The 18,632-nt window shown below is 48.0% G+C and overlaps 2 protein-coding genes across 2 annotated transcripts; both read left to right on the forward strand.

The window, feature by feature from the left end:
* The first annotated feature begins 3,886 nt into the window (after window positions 1-3,886).
* Window positions 3,887-5,923, forward strand: LOC125555924 (protein LURP-one-related 8-like). The gene is made up of 2 exons (XM_048718728.1): window positions 3,887-4,182; window positions 4,737-5,923. Exons 1-2 carry the CDS (start codon window positions 3,928-3,930, stop codon window positions 5,199-5,201), a joined length of 720 nt encoding a protein of 239 aa, XP_048574685.1. The 5' UTR covers window positions 3,887-3,927; the 3' UTR covers window positions 5,202-5,923.
* Window positions 5,924-16,460: 10,537 nt separating this feature from the next.
* LOC125508725 (protein LURP-one-related 8-like) lies at window positions 16,461-17,915 on the forward strand. Its single transcript, XM_048673510.1, has 2 exons — window positions 16,461-17,042; window positions 17,156-17,915. Exons 1-2 carry the CDS (start codon window positions 16,725-16,727, stop codon window positions 17,636-17,638), a joined length of 801 nt encoding a protein of 266 aa, XP_048529467.1. The 5' UTR covers window positions 16,461-16,724; the 3' UTR covers window positions 17,639-17,915.
* The last annotated feature ends 717 nt before the right edge of the window (window positions 17,916-18,632 follow it).

Consider the following 18,632-nt stretch of genomic DNA (forward strand, 5'->3'; position numbering starts at 1 on the left):
TGCTCAGTATTTTTTATATATTCTGAAAATGACTTCCGTGAAGTTTCAGGACTTTTGGAGCTGTGCAAAATAGGTCTCTAATATTTGCTCCTTTTCCAGCCTAGAATCCCAGCTGTTGGCATTCTCCCTCTTTATGTAAACCTTGTAAAATAAGAGAGACTATGCATAATTATTGTGACATGATGTGTAATAAAAGCCCATAATGCAATAAATATCGATATAAAAGCATGATGCAAAATGGACGTATCAGGACGCCCTAATCCAGGACTCCCTCAACTGCTAACGTAGAAGGCTCCAGAGCCAAACACGGTGTCTGGTACGAGCGCACACGCTCGTATCAACGCTCATACCGCGCAACGGCACCTCTTCTTCGTCAAGTACTTCGCCCAGTGCAATTGGATCGGCTAGGGAATGAACGCGTCTAGAAACACACCCAAAATGAAGAACCCTAGCCTCCGGGGTGATTGCGGATGGGGAATTGATCCAAGGACTCCGCTGCCACAACACTGCATCAAGAGGGTATCATCACCATCATCTCCATCCCATCTCCATGTCCTTCTAATACAATAGTCGTTGTGGATTCACTTTTGTATTACTCTTGTGTCATCACCATGTTCATCTTAATCCATACCGCGATATTTGTACTCTCGATGTTCGAGTAGCTTCCCTAGTTTCTTGGGGATATGGAGGAACCCTAGTATGTCTTTGATTGATATTAGGATTTGACATCCTATTTATGTGTTTATGATAATAATCTTCTCGATGTTGTGTGAAGTCGACCATGAAACAAATGCCTCTTTTGGATGGAAGGTTGTTACTCTTAGCGTGAAGATCGGTTGAGGAGGTAGGTTAGTGACAATGCCTATCTCCTTCTTCCTGGACGAAGACCGCTTTAGCCGCGGCCACACGGAGACCCTTAATTACCGTTCGGTAACCGGAGTGGGGATGAATGGTAGTGGTGTATATTAGTATATGATACGGAGTTGCTGCATGTATGCACACATTTGTACATTTGTACCTGGCTCGACCCACAAAGGGAAACATATAAAGTAGCTTAGGAATCTGACCTAGAATTATGCTCAGGCATCGCTCGTGTTATATACATACTTTTGGGGAATCCACACTCCCTGGAAACGTTTTAGTCCTAAAGTGTTACTCATGTCTCGCGCTACTTTATTTTACTTTTGCAGTTTACATTTCCGTTCGTTACAATCACTCAATATTTCCAACAGTTTTCCAATTTATTTTGAATCACAATTAACTTGCAGGCAATATTATTTAAACCCTATGAGAGATAAAGACCGATTCCATGTGCTCCATGTGGGATCGATACTCTTATTTCGAGAAGGCTACAGCTAAACCATGTGCACTTGCAGGACATCACAATGCAGCCCCCATCCACGTCTTTGTTGCAGTAGATGAACTACCCATAGCCGTTGGAGGAGCAACGAAGGCCGATGGGCGGTCAATAGCTCGGAGGGCGTCCTCTTACAAAAACAGGAAAGGGGATTTCAGAGTCGTTGGCACTAAACGGGTCCATGCCCCCCCCCACGCGCGTCAAGCTGTCGAGCCAGTAGGGCTCATTATTGGTGGAGCAAGGATTGAGACGACGGAGTGGTGGAGCAGCATCAGTGAGACCAAAGCGACGGTCAGATAGTGATGTGTCAATGAGATTTTGACGATGAGGGGAGAGAGGGGTGGGGGTTATGGCGGATTCGAGATGTCCCGCTCGTCTCCCGCGCTTCCCCAGGCGGCTTTAAAAAATGTCGATTCGGTTGTTCCCCCTTGGCTAGGCCTAGGGGTGCTTTGAGGTTCATGCGGGCCACGAATATAATGCAGCCTGGACAGCCAAACATGCCAAATTTGCATCACCAAGGACTGGTTGGGTGAGATGCAGCCTACCAGACACATCATAAGTGAGTGATTCTCACTACTTCTAACTATCACATATTGCGTGCTTCAACGTTATCAAAATTATTGTAGCCGCTAGATTACTAGCTTGATCCATTAGCATCTGTCTGATCTACGCATGAGAATCTTCGACCATGCAACATGAATTAGTGCATTTAAAGTGGATTTTGAATCACATTGTATTTAATTATGACATGCACCATTTTTCATGTTAACATTTTCTTTTACTTATGCAGAAATTCTAACGTAGTTGAAATCGCAAGGATTGAATTACTACCTCCGTTCCAAATTATACGATGTTTTGCATATTTTAATATGAACTACATAAAGACTCAAATGAGTGAAACACACTAAAATGCGTTTACATACATTCAATTCAAGAAAACATTAGAACATCTTATAATTTGGAACGGAGGAAGTAGTATTCTACACAATATTTAGAAGCTATATGTCCAGTTCTACCATAATGTGTGGGTGTCATCTAGTAGAATTTAGAGGCTCGATGGCATTAGGGCATCTCCAACGCAGACTACTAAACCGATCGCAACCGTCCGAACCAAGCGGCCAGGACATGTTTTGCCATTCAATGCGGTACCATCGGTCCACGGACCGGTCTGGATGTTTGTTTTCACACAAAACAGAGGCAAACCAAGGGAGCTTCGCGGGAGTCCAGGCCGCTGCCATACACGCATCCGACAACCCAGTCCCACCCAACAACCCTCCCGCCCGAAAAAACCTCCTGCACGAAGCGGTTGTCGTGCATTCATATCGGTCAGCATCACTCGAGAGCGGACTTGGTGGACCGGCATTGATGCTGGTTAGAGCAACTTGAACGGACGAGCGGTTGGCGCCGCTTCAATCCAGATGCGGTGACTGAGAAGCCTACTGTGGCTGCTGCACCACATTGAAGCCATCATCTAGTCCCTCGTGTGGCCGTGTCGCCTATTTTACCAGGAATCCGACTCTGTCCACACTGCACTGCTCTTCGATCCTCTCCGCTCCGGCGCGGGCGGCACCATCATCTCCACACCATGCCCAAGTCGTGGCTCTCCACGCTGGTAGGCGACGGCGGCTCCGAATCGTTGCGTCGGTACCGTTGCTCTCTAGGGATGTCTTCCCCAGCGGTCATCGCAGCAGCCACGCCCCCTTCCGACAAGGAGAACATCATCTCCTTCGGCAACATGGAGGACCAGGCAACGCCGCAACAGCCACGCCTCCTTTCCGCACTGGCCGCCGCGGGGCATCGTGAAGGAGGAGCTGCACTCCTCGCCGCACTACCGCGTGAAGCAGGAGTCGTCGTCGCCTCTCTGCCGCGTAAAGGCGTGAAGTAGGTTTTTCTTAAGCTTTTAGCGAATGGATGAAATATTGTCTTTTTATGTAAACTATGTCCGAAATATGCTGGATTCCGTTGTGTTTGATGAAATTTATCCAGTGTATTTAAATTTATTTTAAAATGGATGCGGACACGGTTCGATGACCGGCTCCCACTATTCCACATCATTGTCCGCGGGTTGATTCTTACGAGCCCACGGACGGATACCGTGTCAGATTTAGGAATCGGGGCCCTTGATTCTCCTACTTGTGAATAAAGGAAGCATGAACACCCGTTCTTTCATGTGCAGCAGTACCCCATATTTTTCGTTCTTCTTTTGCCGGCAAATATGCCCCATTTGAGAGTCCACCTGATGAGCCGGCCGGGGATAAGGTGCGATCCACGGTAGATCGAAAATCATTCTCATTCTCATCAGTGCATACATTCTTAGAAGGTTCCGTCGCCAAGCTAAAGCCTACCCTCTGCCCTAGGGTTACAGAATCTTCCAACGCATGCGCCCAACACACTCATAAAAGCGGGGATCCACGTCACTCGCATGCCCCACCGAAAACCCAACGCGGCCGCGACGTCGGACACACCGAGAGCCGCGACGTCCCGCTCCGTCCCGTTCCATCCCACGGCCTGCCCAAATATAAAACCAACGGCCGTCCTCGATCGCATCGACGGACCAGACAACAGCGATCATGAGCCGCATACACCCCAACGCGGAGGCCTCCAGGCGTCTCCTGCGGGACGGCGCCGGCGAGGCGGCGGCGTGCTACACGGTCTGGATGAGGTCCAGCATGGGCTTCCAGGGCACCGACGGCTTCTCCGTCTACGACGCCGGGGGCGAGCTGGCCTTCCGCGTCGACAACTACTCCCGCCGCCGGAAGATCTTCGCCGGCGAGCTCACGCTCATGGACGGCCACGGCGCGCCGCTCCTCTCCCTCAGGCCGCAGGTCAGGTTCTTCCCATTCGACGAATTTAAAAGAGACGAATGTTGGCTTCGTCTCTTATCTCAGCGCTGGGGTTTTAGTGTTTGTTAAACAATCTAGGGGTTTGATCGAATCGACTGAACCTCTGATGGATGCACACAACATATTCGTGCTATTGCCTCCACGAGGTGCCTGTGACGCATCCACCGGCTAGTTGTTTCGGACGCATGCCGTTTCAATTTCGAATTCATAACGTACACATCTGAAAATGAGTAGAAGAAAAGAAAAGGCCAAAGTCCGTCTCCTATCTGCACTGTGCTCTGTCAATTTCTTCAGTCTGTATGTAATATAACTGAAGAACACATCTGAAACTTTGTATCCTATCTGCACTGCAGCCGCTGCCACTTTCTCAGTAATTTTACCGATATTTAGCAGACTAAATTAATAAAACAAGAATATGGGTTTGCATTTGGTAGTTGGTAACCCCATTTCCTGTCTCATTTTGGGGAGGAATTTCAATGAAAACAACGACAACTAGTTGGAGTAACAGCTGACAGAGTTCCATTGTGCCGTAACAGATCATCAGCATGCACGACCAATGGAACTGCTACAAAGCACCAGAAGAAGGCCAAGCAAAGAGGGCAAGATCACAGCAGCTCTTCTCGGTGAGGAAATGCTCGGTCCTGCAGAACAACCGTGAAGCAGAAGTTTACATGTCTTCAGCCTGCACCACCACCACCGACGCATCAGCATCAGACCATGGCAGCACTGGCCACCAGTCCCCCGGCTTCTGGATCGAGGGCTGCTTCCGGAGGAGAAACTGCAAGATCCGCAGGGCCCACGACGGCAAAGAGGTGGCGAGGATCGCGAGGAAGAAGGCGAGGACAGCCGCGACGCCTGACACGGCGCCTCTGACGCTCGGCGAGGACGTCTTCAGCCTCGTGGTGCAACCGGACGCTGATTGCACGATGATCATGGCCCTCGTCGTCGTTCTGGACCGGATCTGCTGGAGGCCGTACACGCCGTTGATATGTTCTTCGTAGCCCGCGCTGAGTCGGCGATCGACGAACCTCTGTTCGTTTTACACGGGGGAAATGTAGATGCCTTTTCTTTCTTCAGTTCTTCAAGTGACTGTCGCCTGAAGCAAGTAAGAGCCAGTGGAGATGAAGTGCTGTTCAGTTAGTTGCAGCTGTCGGTTGGCTGAAAGCCTGATCTAACTTGTAGTAAAACGTCGAACAAAGTTCTGACATGCAGCAATGCAGTGCATCAAAATGAAATCCCAACAATATGAATCTCGGACTTGAAATGCCTGTACGATTAATCTGCAGATTATTGTTCCTACATGACGGTGCCATGTTAATGGGCCACCTAGTGTTAGTTGCACCGTCAGAGAAAGTGCCAAGGACGGTACAGAAGACAAAATGACCAAAGTTTGTCGAATCCCAGCAGGGAAGCCTGTGTCTCCTGTGCCATCTTTTCAGTGTCTATTGCATGATTTGCATCTCCTTACGTCTGCGATCCCCGTCAGAATGATTCGGAATATGACGGAAATATACTGCAGAAAGGGAGATTTTGCGTTTCGGCGTAATGGGGATCTTAATTTTTACAGAATGTCAGAAGAATCGAGAAGATGGACGAAATTGAGGGAATATTGCCGTAAAGGTTAGCTGTCTTGTCTTGGCAGTCCTTTCGTATCTAAGCTACTTTTGATAAGTTAGCTGTAATGAAGGGTACTGCTTCTGTTCGGGAATAGCTGGCGTTTTATACATCAGCACAACCATGCATCTCATTCTGCTAATGTTTGAATGTGTATCTAAGTTCAGAAATTATTATACTACAAACTATATATATTTAGTTGGAATTATACTATAAAATATTGTTCAGGCTAATACAATATTTTACCTTACTTAAAATCTAAGTAATTTTTCACGTATCAGAGTTATACAGCTTCTGACTGCGTGCTTCCTTAAAAATCAGGTATTTATATAGATAAATAGAACCTCTTAATTACAATACTCACTCTATTTCATAATATAAGGATATTTAGAGTTTGTGCCACTCTAACTTCTATCTTTTTCGTTGTTGTTGAGAGGTTGACATCTTTTGGTTTGATCCTCACAGAAAAAAAACATCTTTTGGTTTGAACATCAATTAATACCACTAGATTTGACATGAAATATATTTTTATAATATATAGTGATCATTGTCAGGAAATATAGTAAATATTTTCTGAAACAACATAGTTTTCTTTAACATTTGTGGTTTAAGTGTTACTCTGGATACCATTTTAATATCATAAACTAATTGTTGTGAATCATATAAACCATTTTTTTTCGTAATTGCAGTTAGCACTTACACCTTTTTTCACAAGTGGTACTCTGAAAGTAGGTTGTATTTGTTATTGAGGTGGTTTATGATAATCTAGTTTTGCAGTCAGTTGTGGTCTTTATTAAAGAAAGGGTAGACTACCTGGATTTCATTTCACCGAAATCGACAATAACAAAATCTAGAGGGTAAACAATGGCACCATTAGAATAATACCCATGGAGAAAACAACACACTTCGAACCATTAATGGACCAACAGACTTAATGATGAAGCAACCAATTATAACATGTCAACATTCAGGCTATCCCGGTCTATATTCACTCCCGGACTATCCAAATGATCTCTCGAAAGTTGTTCTCCAAGTGAATGATGCAGCAATGCAAGGTTGCTAGATACTTTCACCGGGCACAACTTCCTCTAGCAGTGCAAGCGTTGCACCAACAATGCCCAAAGTCTGGCGCATTACCGGCCCTGAAAGGAGTAACTCAGTTTCCATAGTGGCACGATAAGGTTCAGAAGGCGGCAGTGGATGAGTCCAATATTGTGCCAAGAATTCAAAGCCAGGGTTGATCACTATGTAAGTTACGGATAAACTCCCAATACATGGTCACACCGAGCACTCAAAATACAAATGTGAGACAGATTCTTAAGCAGGGCAAGATGGGCAGGTTTTATCATTCACATGCTGACACTTACTCGACTTTTTGTGTATGATCAATATTGCAAAACATGTATACAAGATGACACACATATATACAGAATATGTCGTCAATGCACAATGGGTATCCTCTGGAAATTAAACATGTTAGGGCAACTCTAACCGATCCACTATCCGGCGCTAAGGATAAATTCAGTTATCCTCCCTTACGTCCCCTAAAACAGTTAGTGGAGGATACATTATCCTCCCTCGCTGAAAAAAAACCCCAATCTCCCTATATATCCTCATCGCGCGCTCGGCTGAGGAAATGTGGCGCCTCCTCTTTCCTGCCACAGCCGCCGTAACCGATGATCGAACCACCCGCCGGAATGGATACCCCGGACCCCGCCGACCACCGCCACCGGCTTGTCGCTGCCGGAAACGATCCCCGCATCACTGCCCGCGCCGAAGAAGAGCTTGGGGATAAAAAAGTCCACCGGGTTCAAGCTCCGGCTCCAACCGCGGCAAAGGCCGCCAGGGTGGCGAGCGCCTCTCCGGCGACATCTTGCCGCCCTCCCGCTGCTCCCTTCGTGGCCAATCGAGCAAGAAAACCGACGTCGGCGGCCGAGAGGATGGAGGTGATGGTGGTGGTGCCGGCGGTGATGTTTTCTTCAGAGACCACCTCCTTTGAGTTCGTGCATGCCAATGGTTGGCTCGATCCACAACATATACATGTTATGTTTGTGATGATTTTCGTTCAAACATTTGTGTTTGAAGTGATGCCTTTTGGACGAACTATGCATGTTTTAATTTGAAAAATGCGATGATGAAACTATATGTTATGACGGTTATGTTATGCATGTTTTAATTTGAATATCTTTATGATATATATTGTGTAGTGTTTAGAAGTTCATATGGCTTGGACACAAAATCTACACAATTTTGTTTTTACTTCACTAAGTATAGAGGATCAGGTAGGTGCGGTCACCGTTAGTGGAGTAATTTTTTTGTCCACTAACTTTACTCCGCCGGATCCTCCCTTAACTTTAGAGGATGGGTTAGAGTTGCCCTTATAGGGTGATTTCACGTAAAAAATACATTCAGTGTCACGCATTCAAACCATTTTTTTTAAACTAGGCAAAAGATTTGCCATTTTCATTGAATAAGGAAGAAAGTTTAGAGTTTGTGGCCAGAGGCCGAATTACAAAATGTCACTCTCGCGGCAATAAATTACGCAAGTGCTTAGTCCCAGCAAGACACCACAGACTACACTCCTCTTTTATCTTTGTGACAATAACTTCGACCAGCATCACAGCATTGTGGAAGACCCTTGTGTTCTGTTCCTTCTGTATCTCCCATGAAATGAGCAGCATGAGGGAGATGAGCGGCCTTCGGGATTGCGTCATTCTGTACGCGTTGTGGCCCCACCAATCTTTAACGGAGTCCATGTGGCTCCAATCTAGAAGGTTCACGTCATGAAGGCCAAGCCGGACCTTTATCATGCCCCAAACTCTAACAGCGTATCTGCATCGGAAAAGTAGATGCGCCGCCGTCTCTTGAACTTGCTTGCAAAGGGGGCATAAGTTGCAATTAGGCCATCCCCGCTTTTGCAGTCAGTCAGTTGTCTAAATCCTATTGTTAATAACGAGCCACGCAAAAAACTTGCACTTTGGAGGTGCCCAAATCTTCCAGACATTCTACACAAGGTCCGTGTCCACTAAGCCCCGGAATTGAACCTCGTAGGCCGACGCAGCCGAATAATGGCCATCCATCGTTAGCTTCCATGAGATGGTATCTGCCCTTTCCGGATTTAGGTGGAGGAGAGAGAGATTTTCCCACAGGCTGACAAACTCGGATAGGTGATCAACGGAGATGCCCTCGCATCCAAACCATATTAGGCATGAGTCAAGTAGACGGATTGCGTGACCATCATAAATTCATAAGATCATCCTGCCATTGCATAATTATAGGAGAGAAATATTTCCTAAAGGAATCGCAGAACACGCAGTAGAAATCCTTGTCATTTTCTATATCTCAATAGATAGCCTCTGCTAACTTATTCCTCACGGAATGCAAGTATATCACCTCAGCATGCAACATGCATGAGGAAAATCCCACGTCAAATGCAAACATTTATGAGAATTTTCATTCAATTATGCTATTTGTATTAAATATTTTTTTACAACTATAAAATAATCAAATGCAATAAATCGTATGTATTTTTAGTTTTACTTCTCATGTTATTAGTCCAAATATTCATGTTCCATGTAACTAAATCTTATTGAAATATATTGCAGAGTATCCCCGCAATAATGTGTAGAATCGTGAAATCCCAGAAGAAAATAGGCAGGGCAAACACCCAGCCAATTGTCTGTTCCAAAACTGATTTTCTCCTATACCCAGGTTGCCACGTGTAACCAACCATCACAACAGAACTGGCTCATATAACTCTATTCCAAAAGGGAGAAATATGAACATGCATGGTCACAATAAAATAAATTTTGTGATTTTTTTATCTAATCAACTTGTTTTATTTCTCGTGACTAAATTCTCATGATATTTATAAAATAAGTTTAGCATGACACATTTCAAGAGACATAAACTAAGGACATGTGCAGTGTTTGATAAGATAGTCTTACCTTAAATCTGACACGTAATTTAGAGATGGCAATAAAAACTGATGTACAATGAGTTAGCTATTAGTTTTACCTCTAATAACTAGATATTTTAAATATATGGTGAGGGATATTGTTGCTAATAGATCATCTCTTAATTGATATACGTATTAATAGAAAGCAAGCTTTTTTCCCCTCTGATTTCTATTTCCTCCACTCATCATTTATAACTAGAGGGTGATTGCGCCATCCTTTAGTCATGAGTTAAGCCTCTCTTTTTTACCCAGGTTGTTACGTTCGGTTGCTTCATTGTGTGATTCACTTGAGTTGGACTGGCTTGAGAGAACCTTTTCCTCTAGGGTTTCCCTAGAGTCCACCTTTTCCTCCGGCGGCGCCGCCGGAGTCCACCCAACAAATCCAACGTCACGTTTAGTGATCCTGGCCGACAACTCGCTAGGGTTGGCTCTCGAGAACAAGCCTGTGTTGTTGCATGGTGGATCCGGAAGCCCAGGAGATCGGGGGCGGGAAGAAGGGAGACCAAGGCGATCTAGGGTTTGGTGCGGAGGCGGGAGTTGCAGGAGGACATCGAAGGGAGTCTAGGGCGCCTTTGGGTGCGAACGGGGCTGGATCCATGGAGGCGGCGGGGGTTGAGGTTGAAGATGCAGATCGGGAAGAAGTTGTAGATCGGGAAGAGGACACTAATGGATGGGATCAATTTGGCCCGGACCCAGAGTTGGAAGACGTGTTTGAAGGCCTAAAGTTTCATGGTGAGGAGGAGGAGGACCTCGATCTTTCAGGAGAGGTAGATGAGTTGATTAAGGATGTTCGTTGGCTGTGTTTATTTCGAGTTCATACTATGAGGCTGTTTAGTCATGCGGCGTTACTGAATTCAATGAGGAATGCATGGGCTTGTGCCCAAGGAGTTACCTTCAACATCAAAGGGCTGAACCTGTTCTTGGCTCAGTGTCATTGCCTGGGCGATTGGAAACGGGTAATGGATGGAGGACCTTGGCAATTTCGAAGAGATCCGGTGGTCATTGTGGAATACGATGGGTTCACTAACGTCTCTGAATATGCATTGGATATGTATCCTTTATGGGCGAGGATCAAAGGCTTGCCGGATGGGCTCACAAGAAAGAGGGAGTTGGCGGAGAATGTAGCCAAGAAGGTCGGAGAGCCGCCATTTACGATGGTAGTTAACGAGGGGAGGATTAACCCAGCTAGCCACTTAAGGGTGAGGGTTTTTGTGAATGTCCAGAAGCCATTGGTGAGGTTTGTGAGTATCACCCTTAAGGATATGAAACGGTACCCTGTTACGTATGAGAAGCTGCCGAATTTTTGCTTTTTCTGTGGTTGTATGGGGCATGTGGTAGAGGAGTGCGGGGACGGGATTCATGACCCCGCCGGGTGCGAATGGGGGGATTGGTTGCATTGGATTAGTGAGCCTGCCATGGCGGGAGGTGGTGTAGGGCGTGGTAGAGGAGGGAGGTCAGCAGGCCAAGGCGTGGGGGGAGCAAGATGGGCTGGTAGAGGTGGAGGCAGAGGCGTAGGAGGCTCAGGAGGAAGGGGCGGTTCAATAGGAGCTCAGGCAAGTAAGGTAGATGATGTTGTTCAGCATGTGGGGGGCGGTGTGCACACAGTGCCAGGAACTCCCAATATTGGTGATGACGATGTGCGGACGGCCCGCAAGAGGCTTATGGGGGCAGACGGTGTTGTTATGGTGCGAGGGCAACCAGTGCCAAACCTTGCGGGTAAAGTCCCGAACACCGTCCTGATGTTGGAGGGGGGGAGTGGATCAGGGGCGAATAATGTGCCGGACTCGTCATCTACACCGGGCAAGGTGCCCATTGTAAAGAGAAGAAAGCAAGGGGAAGAGGGGGATGATGGTGACACAACTATGACTGAAGAGGCGACCTCCTCCGAGGGGGACCGTCGGGCCCAATGAAAGTCTTAAGATGGAACTGCCGGGGAGGGGGGAATACCCGGACAGTTCGTGAGTTAGCGACTATCTGTCAGTCGCATTCCCCCAATATGGTGTTTTTGTGTGAAACAAGACAGAAGGCTGAGAAAATAAAAAAGGTGCGTGGGAGGATTGGTTTGAAGGGTTTTGCTGGGGTTGACAGTATTGGTATGAGTGGCGGTCTCGCTCTTTTTTGGCATGAGAACTACGAAGTGGAGATCTTGGAAAAGGAAGAACACTTTATTGATGCACTGGTCCGTGTCCAGGAGGGGGCGGTGCAATGGAGGATCACTTGTATTTACGGTGAACCACGAGTAGAAAACAGGCACATCATGTGGTCAAAAATCAAGCAGCTAAAAGTCGTAAATGACCTACCTTGGCTTGTAGTCGGCGACTTCAACGAGGCCATGTGGGACTTTGAATATCTATCTGCTACACCGCGTGGAGAGCCACAAATGATTGCTTTTGGGGATACGTTGGAGATCTGTGGCCTAGTTGACCTTGGCTTCGTTGGTGTTCCCTTCACATATGATAATAAGAGGGGAGGAGGAGGTAATGTGAAGGTAAGGCTGGAAAGGGCAGTTGCAACTAATGCGTGGAGGAACTTGTTTGCATATGCTACGGTAGTGCATGTTCCTTCGCCTTGTTCAGATCATGTGGCCCTTGTCCTAAAGGGTTCGGCCGATCCGGGGCCGCTAGGTGGAAAGCAGAGGAGATACGAGGAGATACGAGGTGTTTTGGGAGCGTGATGAGTCACTGCCTAAGGTGATAAAGGAGGCCTAGGAAGCAGTGGGGGGGAGTTCATAATATGTCTCAGTTGCGGGACGCTCTATCTAAAACAATGACAGCTCTCAGGGTTTGGAGCAAAAAAATTGGTAATATTACCAGAGAGCTTGCCAAGTCCCGCACTCAGCTAGAGGAGTTGATGAATATGAACACTGATCGTCAGGATATCGCAAGTGACGGACAAGATGAACGAGATTTTGTACCAAGAGGAGATGCTTTGGTTACAACGATCGCGTATCACGTGGTTGAAGGAGGGGGATAGAAACACAAAATATTTCCAAAGCAAAGCAGTCTGGAGGGCGAGGAAGAACAAGATTCGAGAGTTGACGGATAGTGTCGGTGTAGTTCACTCCGATCTTGCCTCTATGTGGGAAGTGGCTAACAGTTATTTTCATGACATTTTCACAGCTGACCCCACACTTAATGCAGCGCCTATTTTGGAACTAATTAACCCGGTGGTGACCGAGGAGGATAACACCAAGTTGTGTGCGCCTTTTACAGATAAAGAGATCTCGGATGCTTTGTTTCAAATCGGGCCACTAAAAGCTCCGGGTCCGGATGGTTTCCCCGCTAGATTCTTTAAGAGGAATTGGAACACTCTTAAGGAGGGTCTGTTGGCTGCGGTGAAGGATTTTTTCAGCACTGGTGTCATGCCGGAGGGAGTGAATTCTACATCTATTGTACTTATTCCCAAAGTTCCCAACCCGGTAAAAATCACAGACTACAGGCCCATTAGTCTGTGTAATGTTATCTATAAGGTCATCTCCAAGTGCCTAATGAATAGGATGAGGCCGTTGCTGGATGATCTCATCTCTCCTGAGCAAAGCGCCTTCATTCCAGGAAGGATGATTACAGATAATGCACTAGTTTCTTTTGAGTGTATCCATCATATCAAGCAGGAGAAGGATCCCACAAGAAGTTTCTGTGCTTACAAACTGGACCTATCAAAAGCATATGATCGAGTGGATTGGGTCTTCTTGAGGCAAATGATGCAAAAGTTGGGTTTCTCTCAGCGATGGGTGGATTGGATAATGTCGTGTGTCACGTCGGTGAGATACTCTGTCAAACTTAATGGAACCCTCTTGGATTCGTTTGCGCCGACATGTGGTATTCGGCAAGGAGATCCGCTCTCTCTGTTTCTTTTTTTGCTTGTGGCAGATGGTTTATCAGCTCTACTAAAGAGCAAAGTGGCTACGGGTGACATCACGCCGGTGCAGGTTTCTAGACGAGGACCGGGCATCTCACACTTATTGTTTGCTGATGATACCTTGTTTTTTGAGGCTTCTAGAGAACAAGCAGATGAGGTTAAAGTGGTGTTGGATTTGTACGGGAAGGCGACGGGGCAGTGCCTAAACCCCAACAAGTGCTCCATTCTTTTTGGCGAGGCTTGCCCCATAACGGTTCAGGAGGAAGTAAGGTCAGTACTTAATATCACGAGCCTTCACTTCGATGAGAAATATTTGGGCCTGCCGACGCCGGATGGGCGGATGTCTAAAGGGCGTTTTCAGAATCTACAGACTCGGCTCACCAAACGGTTGATACAATGGGGGGTGGTCTCTTGGCGCAACCGGGGAGAGAAGTGTTGATTAAGTCGGTAGCGCAAGCACTCCCAACTTATATTATGGGTGTCTTCAAATTACCGTTTTCAGTTTGTGATGGTGCGGAATTTCTATTGGGGATCGGCAAAGGGTAAAAGAAAGGTGCACTGGAAGAATTGGGACCATCTCTTGCAACCCAAGGACAGGGGAGGTATTGGTTTTCGTGATTTCCAGCTGTTTAACTAGGCCCTGTTGGTTAGGCAGGCGTGGAGGCTCTTAACGCAGCCAGACAGCCTATGTGCTAGGGTTTTAAAAGCACGTTATTATCCAGATGGCAAGTTGGAGGACACAGTTTTTGCTGGGAACGGGTCATCATCTTGGCAGGCTATATGCCATGGCCTGGAACTGTTGAAAAAGGGGCTGCTATGGAGAGTAGGGGACGGGGCAAGCATAAGGGTGTGGCGGGATAGCTGGATCCCGAGACCCTTCTCATATAAGCCGATCTCTCCTCAAGGGCGCTGCCGCATTCGGTTTGTTTTTGATCTGCTAAACACTAATGGTCTTGGAAAGTTGAGCTCCTTCGGGAATATTTTGTGGCTGCGGATGTACATGAAATAATGAAGATTCGTGCATCTCCTAGAATGGAGGGAGATGTGATCGCTTGGGGTCCCGGCAGACATGGTATTTTTACAGTTAAATCAGCTTACGAATTGGCTTTCGATGAGGCTCATCGTAGTTCTGCGGTGGCGTCCAGTTCGGCGCCTTTGGGAAGTCGTGCTTGCTGGGACTTCATATGGAAGTGTGACGCCCCTCCAACGGTGAAGCACTTCGCTTGGCGCCTGTCGAATGATGCACTACCCACATGGCAGAGGAAACACCGTATTGGACTGGAAACCACAGGTATGTGTCCGGTATGTGGAGGAGAAGAGGAGGATAACTTTCATCCATTCGTGCGCTGTCAGTTTGGGCGTGATCTGTTTGTGGCTATGGCCAAGGTGTGGAGGCTCCCGGATATCACATCAATACTTAACAACGAGGAAGAATGGCTGCTACACGTCCTGGATCCTCTTACTAACCTTGAACGAACAATGGTATTAATGATTTTCTGGAGGAGCTGGTTTGTACGGAACGAGCTAGTTCATGCTAAGCCAGCCCCGCCTATGGAAGTCTCTCTAAGATTTCTGCAAAGCTATCTGGTGTCCTTGGTTGGTATCAAGCAGAATCCACAGGCTGACCCAGCCAAAGGCAAAACTTATATTGCATGGAAGCATACAGTGAGAAGGGGGAGAAGCGTTGGTGATCAGGACGAACGGAGTTGGACTACGCCGGAGCCGGGGTGGTGCAAATTGAATACTGACGGATCTTTTGTTGCGTCGGAACAAGCGGGTGCGGGCATGATCTTACATGATCATCGAGGGGCTATCAACTTCTCGTCATGCAGGGTGTTGTTTTCGTGCAGAGACTCCCTTGAGGCGGAGTTGTGCGCGTGTATGGAAGGCTTGTCCCTTGCCTTGCAGCGAAGTGATTTGCCGATCGTGGTGGAGATGGATTCCCTCGAAGCGGTCTCTCTCATATCAAGCTTGGATATGGATCACTCAGTTTACTCTTCTATTGTTAGAGAGATTAAGCACTTAATGGGTTTAAGGAAGACTTGTATTTTTCATATAGTTAGATCTCAAAATAAAGCTAGTGATTGCTTAGCTAAGTTTGCTAGAACCCAAGGTAGGACCTTGACTTGGTTAGGAGCTGGTCCAGATGAAGTAGTGGAAATAGCATCATATGATTGTAAAGACGTTGTGATTGAGAGTAATGCAATGCTATTTCTCCCGGAAAAAAAAAGAGTTGGACTGGCTTTTAGTTACACTTCTGCTGTTGTTGTTTTCATGGCTTGGCTCATATCCGATGGATGCCGTATTTGGTGTGCGGGGTATACTAAACTGTTATGTGCATATAACTGTACACGTAACATATAAAAAATAAAATATGGATATGTCACGTTCACCCAAAAGTAAACTCAAACATAACGCTCATACAATGATTCACTCCCTTACGACTGGGCCGATCATCGCCCCCCCAAACCCTGACGCACAAAAAGCTAGTTTTAGTAGAAGTAGACACGTGGCACTTCACTAGACTGAGAAAAATGGCTATCTGCTTTGCTTCTTCTTTTTGAGCGGTATAAAATGGCTTTCTGCTGAAAAATGGCTTGATACTTTTTTTTACCAGCAAAATGGCTTTATACTTTTTTTTGAGGGAAAAAACAAAAATGGCTTTATACTTTGTCTCCACTGGACGGAGCGAGTAGCAGCGACCGGACAGAGAGCCGGAGACGGCACTTTTGGGCTTTAACGGGCTGGTGACTGTTGCGGGCTTGCAACACCGGCCTTAAATACTGGGACGCGCACTCGTTGTCCAGCATGCATGCAAGCCAGGTCTCCATTCCATTATTCCATACCCATCCATCCGCAGCCATTCTCGATCGAGCGCCCGCCCCCTCACGACACCCGCACCCCTACTCCTCGCTCGATACATTCCACACGCGCGCGCACACGTACACGGTACACCAATCGCAATCGACTCGCGCGCGCGCACGCTCGCTTCTCGCTCCACAAATCAAGAGCCAAGCACCACGCTGGTTCCCGCCCATCTCATTCCCATTTGTCCATCCATCGCGCACCTCCAGCAGCCTGCCCGCCCGCCCGCATGTGCCTGCTGCTCTCTGGCAGCACCAGCGGACCAGCCAGCATGAGCAGGATCCACCCTTCCGATCGCGGCGACGGCGCCCGCCGCGCGGCGCGGACGGCCGCGGCGGCGGAGCGGGAGCGGCAGCAGCCAGCTGTGTACACGGTGTGGAAGAGGTCCAGCATGGGGTTCCAGGGCACCGACGGCTTCTCCGTCTACGACGCCGCCGGGAGGCTCGCCTTCCGCGTCGACAACTACGCCCGCCGCCCCAAGGCCTTCGCCGGCGAGCTGCTGCTCATGGACGGCCGCGGCGCCCCTCTCCTCTCCCTCAGGCCGCAGGTACTCTACCGTGCATGCATGCATGATCACAGCAGCTTCTTCCCACGTAAACACGCCATCAAACTCTGCGTCCGGTCGTTACTAACTCTTCTTACTCTCTCTGCTCGTGACAGATCTTCAGCCTGCACGACCGATGGAACTGCTACAGAGTTGCACCGGGAGAAGAAGGTTGCCCGGAGACGGACAAGAGCTCCTCCGCGCAGCAGCTCTTCTCCATGCGGAAGTGCGCCGCTCTGCAGAGCACGGACGACGCAGAGGTCCACATGTCAACGGCCTCGGCGGCGACGACGTCAGGGCGCGGCTGCCGGGCTCCGCCGTCCCCTCCTTCCGGCTACCGCGTGGAGGGCTGCTTCTCCAGGAGGAGCTGCAAGATCACCAGGAGCGACGGCCAGGAGGCGGCACGGATACTGAGGAAGAAAGCCGGTGGACCTACGGCGGCGGCGGCGTCGTCGTCCAGGCCCGTCGCTCTCGGCGACGACGTGTTCAGCCTGGTCGTTCGGCCGGGCGTGGACGCCGCCACGGTCATGGCTATTGTCGTTGTCATGGACCGGATCTGCCGGAAGCCCTACGCACCAATGGCGTGCTCTGCACAGTAATAATCAATAGCTACTGTACTAGACGGTGCGCCCACGTCAGTCAAGAGTTTTTCGTCCTTTGGTTGGATGAATCGGAGAGGCGCATGAACGCCGCCCCCTTCCTGAAGACATTGCGATGTCGAAGAGCTGTTCTTTATCTGTTTTATTAGTGTGTGGTTTTTGGTCATTTGTACGGGTTGTAAAAGAGTAGCAGTACCGTCATGCCTCAAAGTGGCGTTTGCTGTCATTTTGTAAGCTGACTTGAGCATCAAATATCTTGATAATCGCTTTGATAAAATCTGGTCGAGTGCGTATAGAAAATCTTCAATTACATAAAAAATAAATATACTGACACGCACACTGTGACCTCAGGAAGCCAATTCCATTTGCAGTGGAGTTGAGAAATTCAGTGGGATTAGTGGATACCCAAAGCACTAAAACTAAGCCAAAATGGTTGCCTTTGCCGTGCATCTGCCGAAGGAGGAGACCTACGCCACGTTCCCAACATGTTGGGCAACCCAGCAGGCGAACAATGAATGGCCAAGCAACTGCGCCAAAGCGACGGGCCTAGTTGTTGGCATGCCATTGCCAAGCCCTCCAGGACACACGACCACGACGGGGAGGAAATTACCTGGTGCAGGTTACCTAGTACAGAGGCAACGAATCCAACGCTGACCACTCACCGCTTGGCAAAGGCACCAGCAGATGTGGCGAATTGCAATCCAGAGCACGCACAAGACAGAAATATTCCGTTCCATCAGCACATCCTATCATGTCATGTGGCATCCAGCCAGGGGCATCCGGTGAGACAAAAGCCTTCTTTCCGCGGCCACAAGAACAAAGGTCCTCTTTGGCGTACATACCAGGCAGGCACACAGCGTAAAAGATGAAAATGACCAAAGTCCACAGCCAGAATATGCACAGGATGAAAGGGACCAAAGTTGCCCAGGCTCCGCAAGCGAATTCAGCCGTTACCTGAGCTTTCTTCCGCGACGCGTAAAGAAACCCGAAGTGC

Source organism: Triticum urartu, chromosome 5 (assembly GCF_003073215.2).
Source record: "Triticum urartu cultivar G1812 chromosome 5, Tu2.1, whole genome shotgun sequence".
NCBI lineage: Eukaryota > Viridiplantae > Streptophyta > Magnoliopsida > Poales > Poaceae > Triticum > Triticum urartu.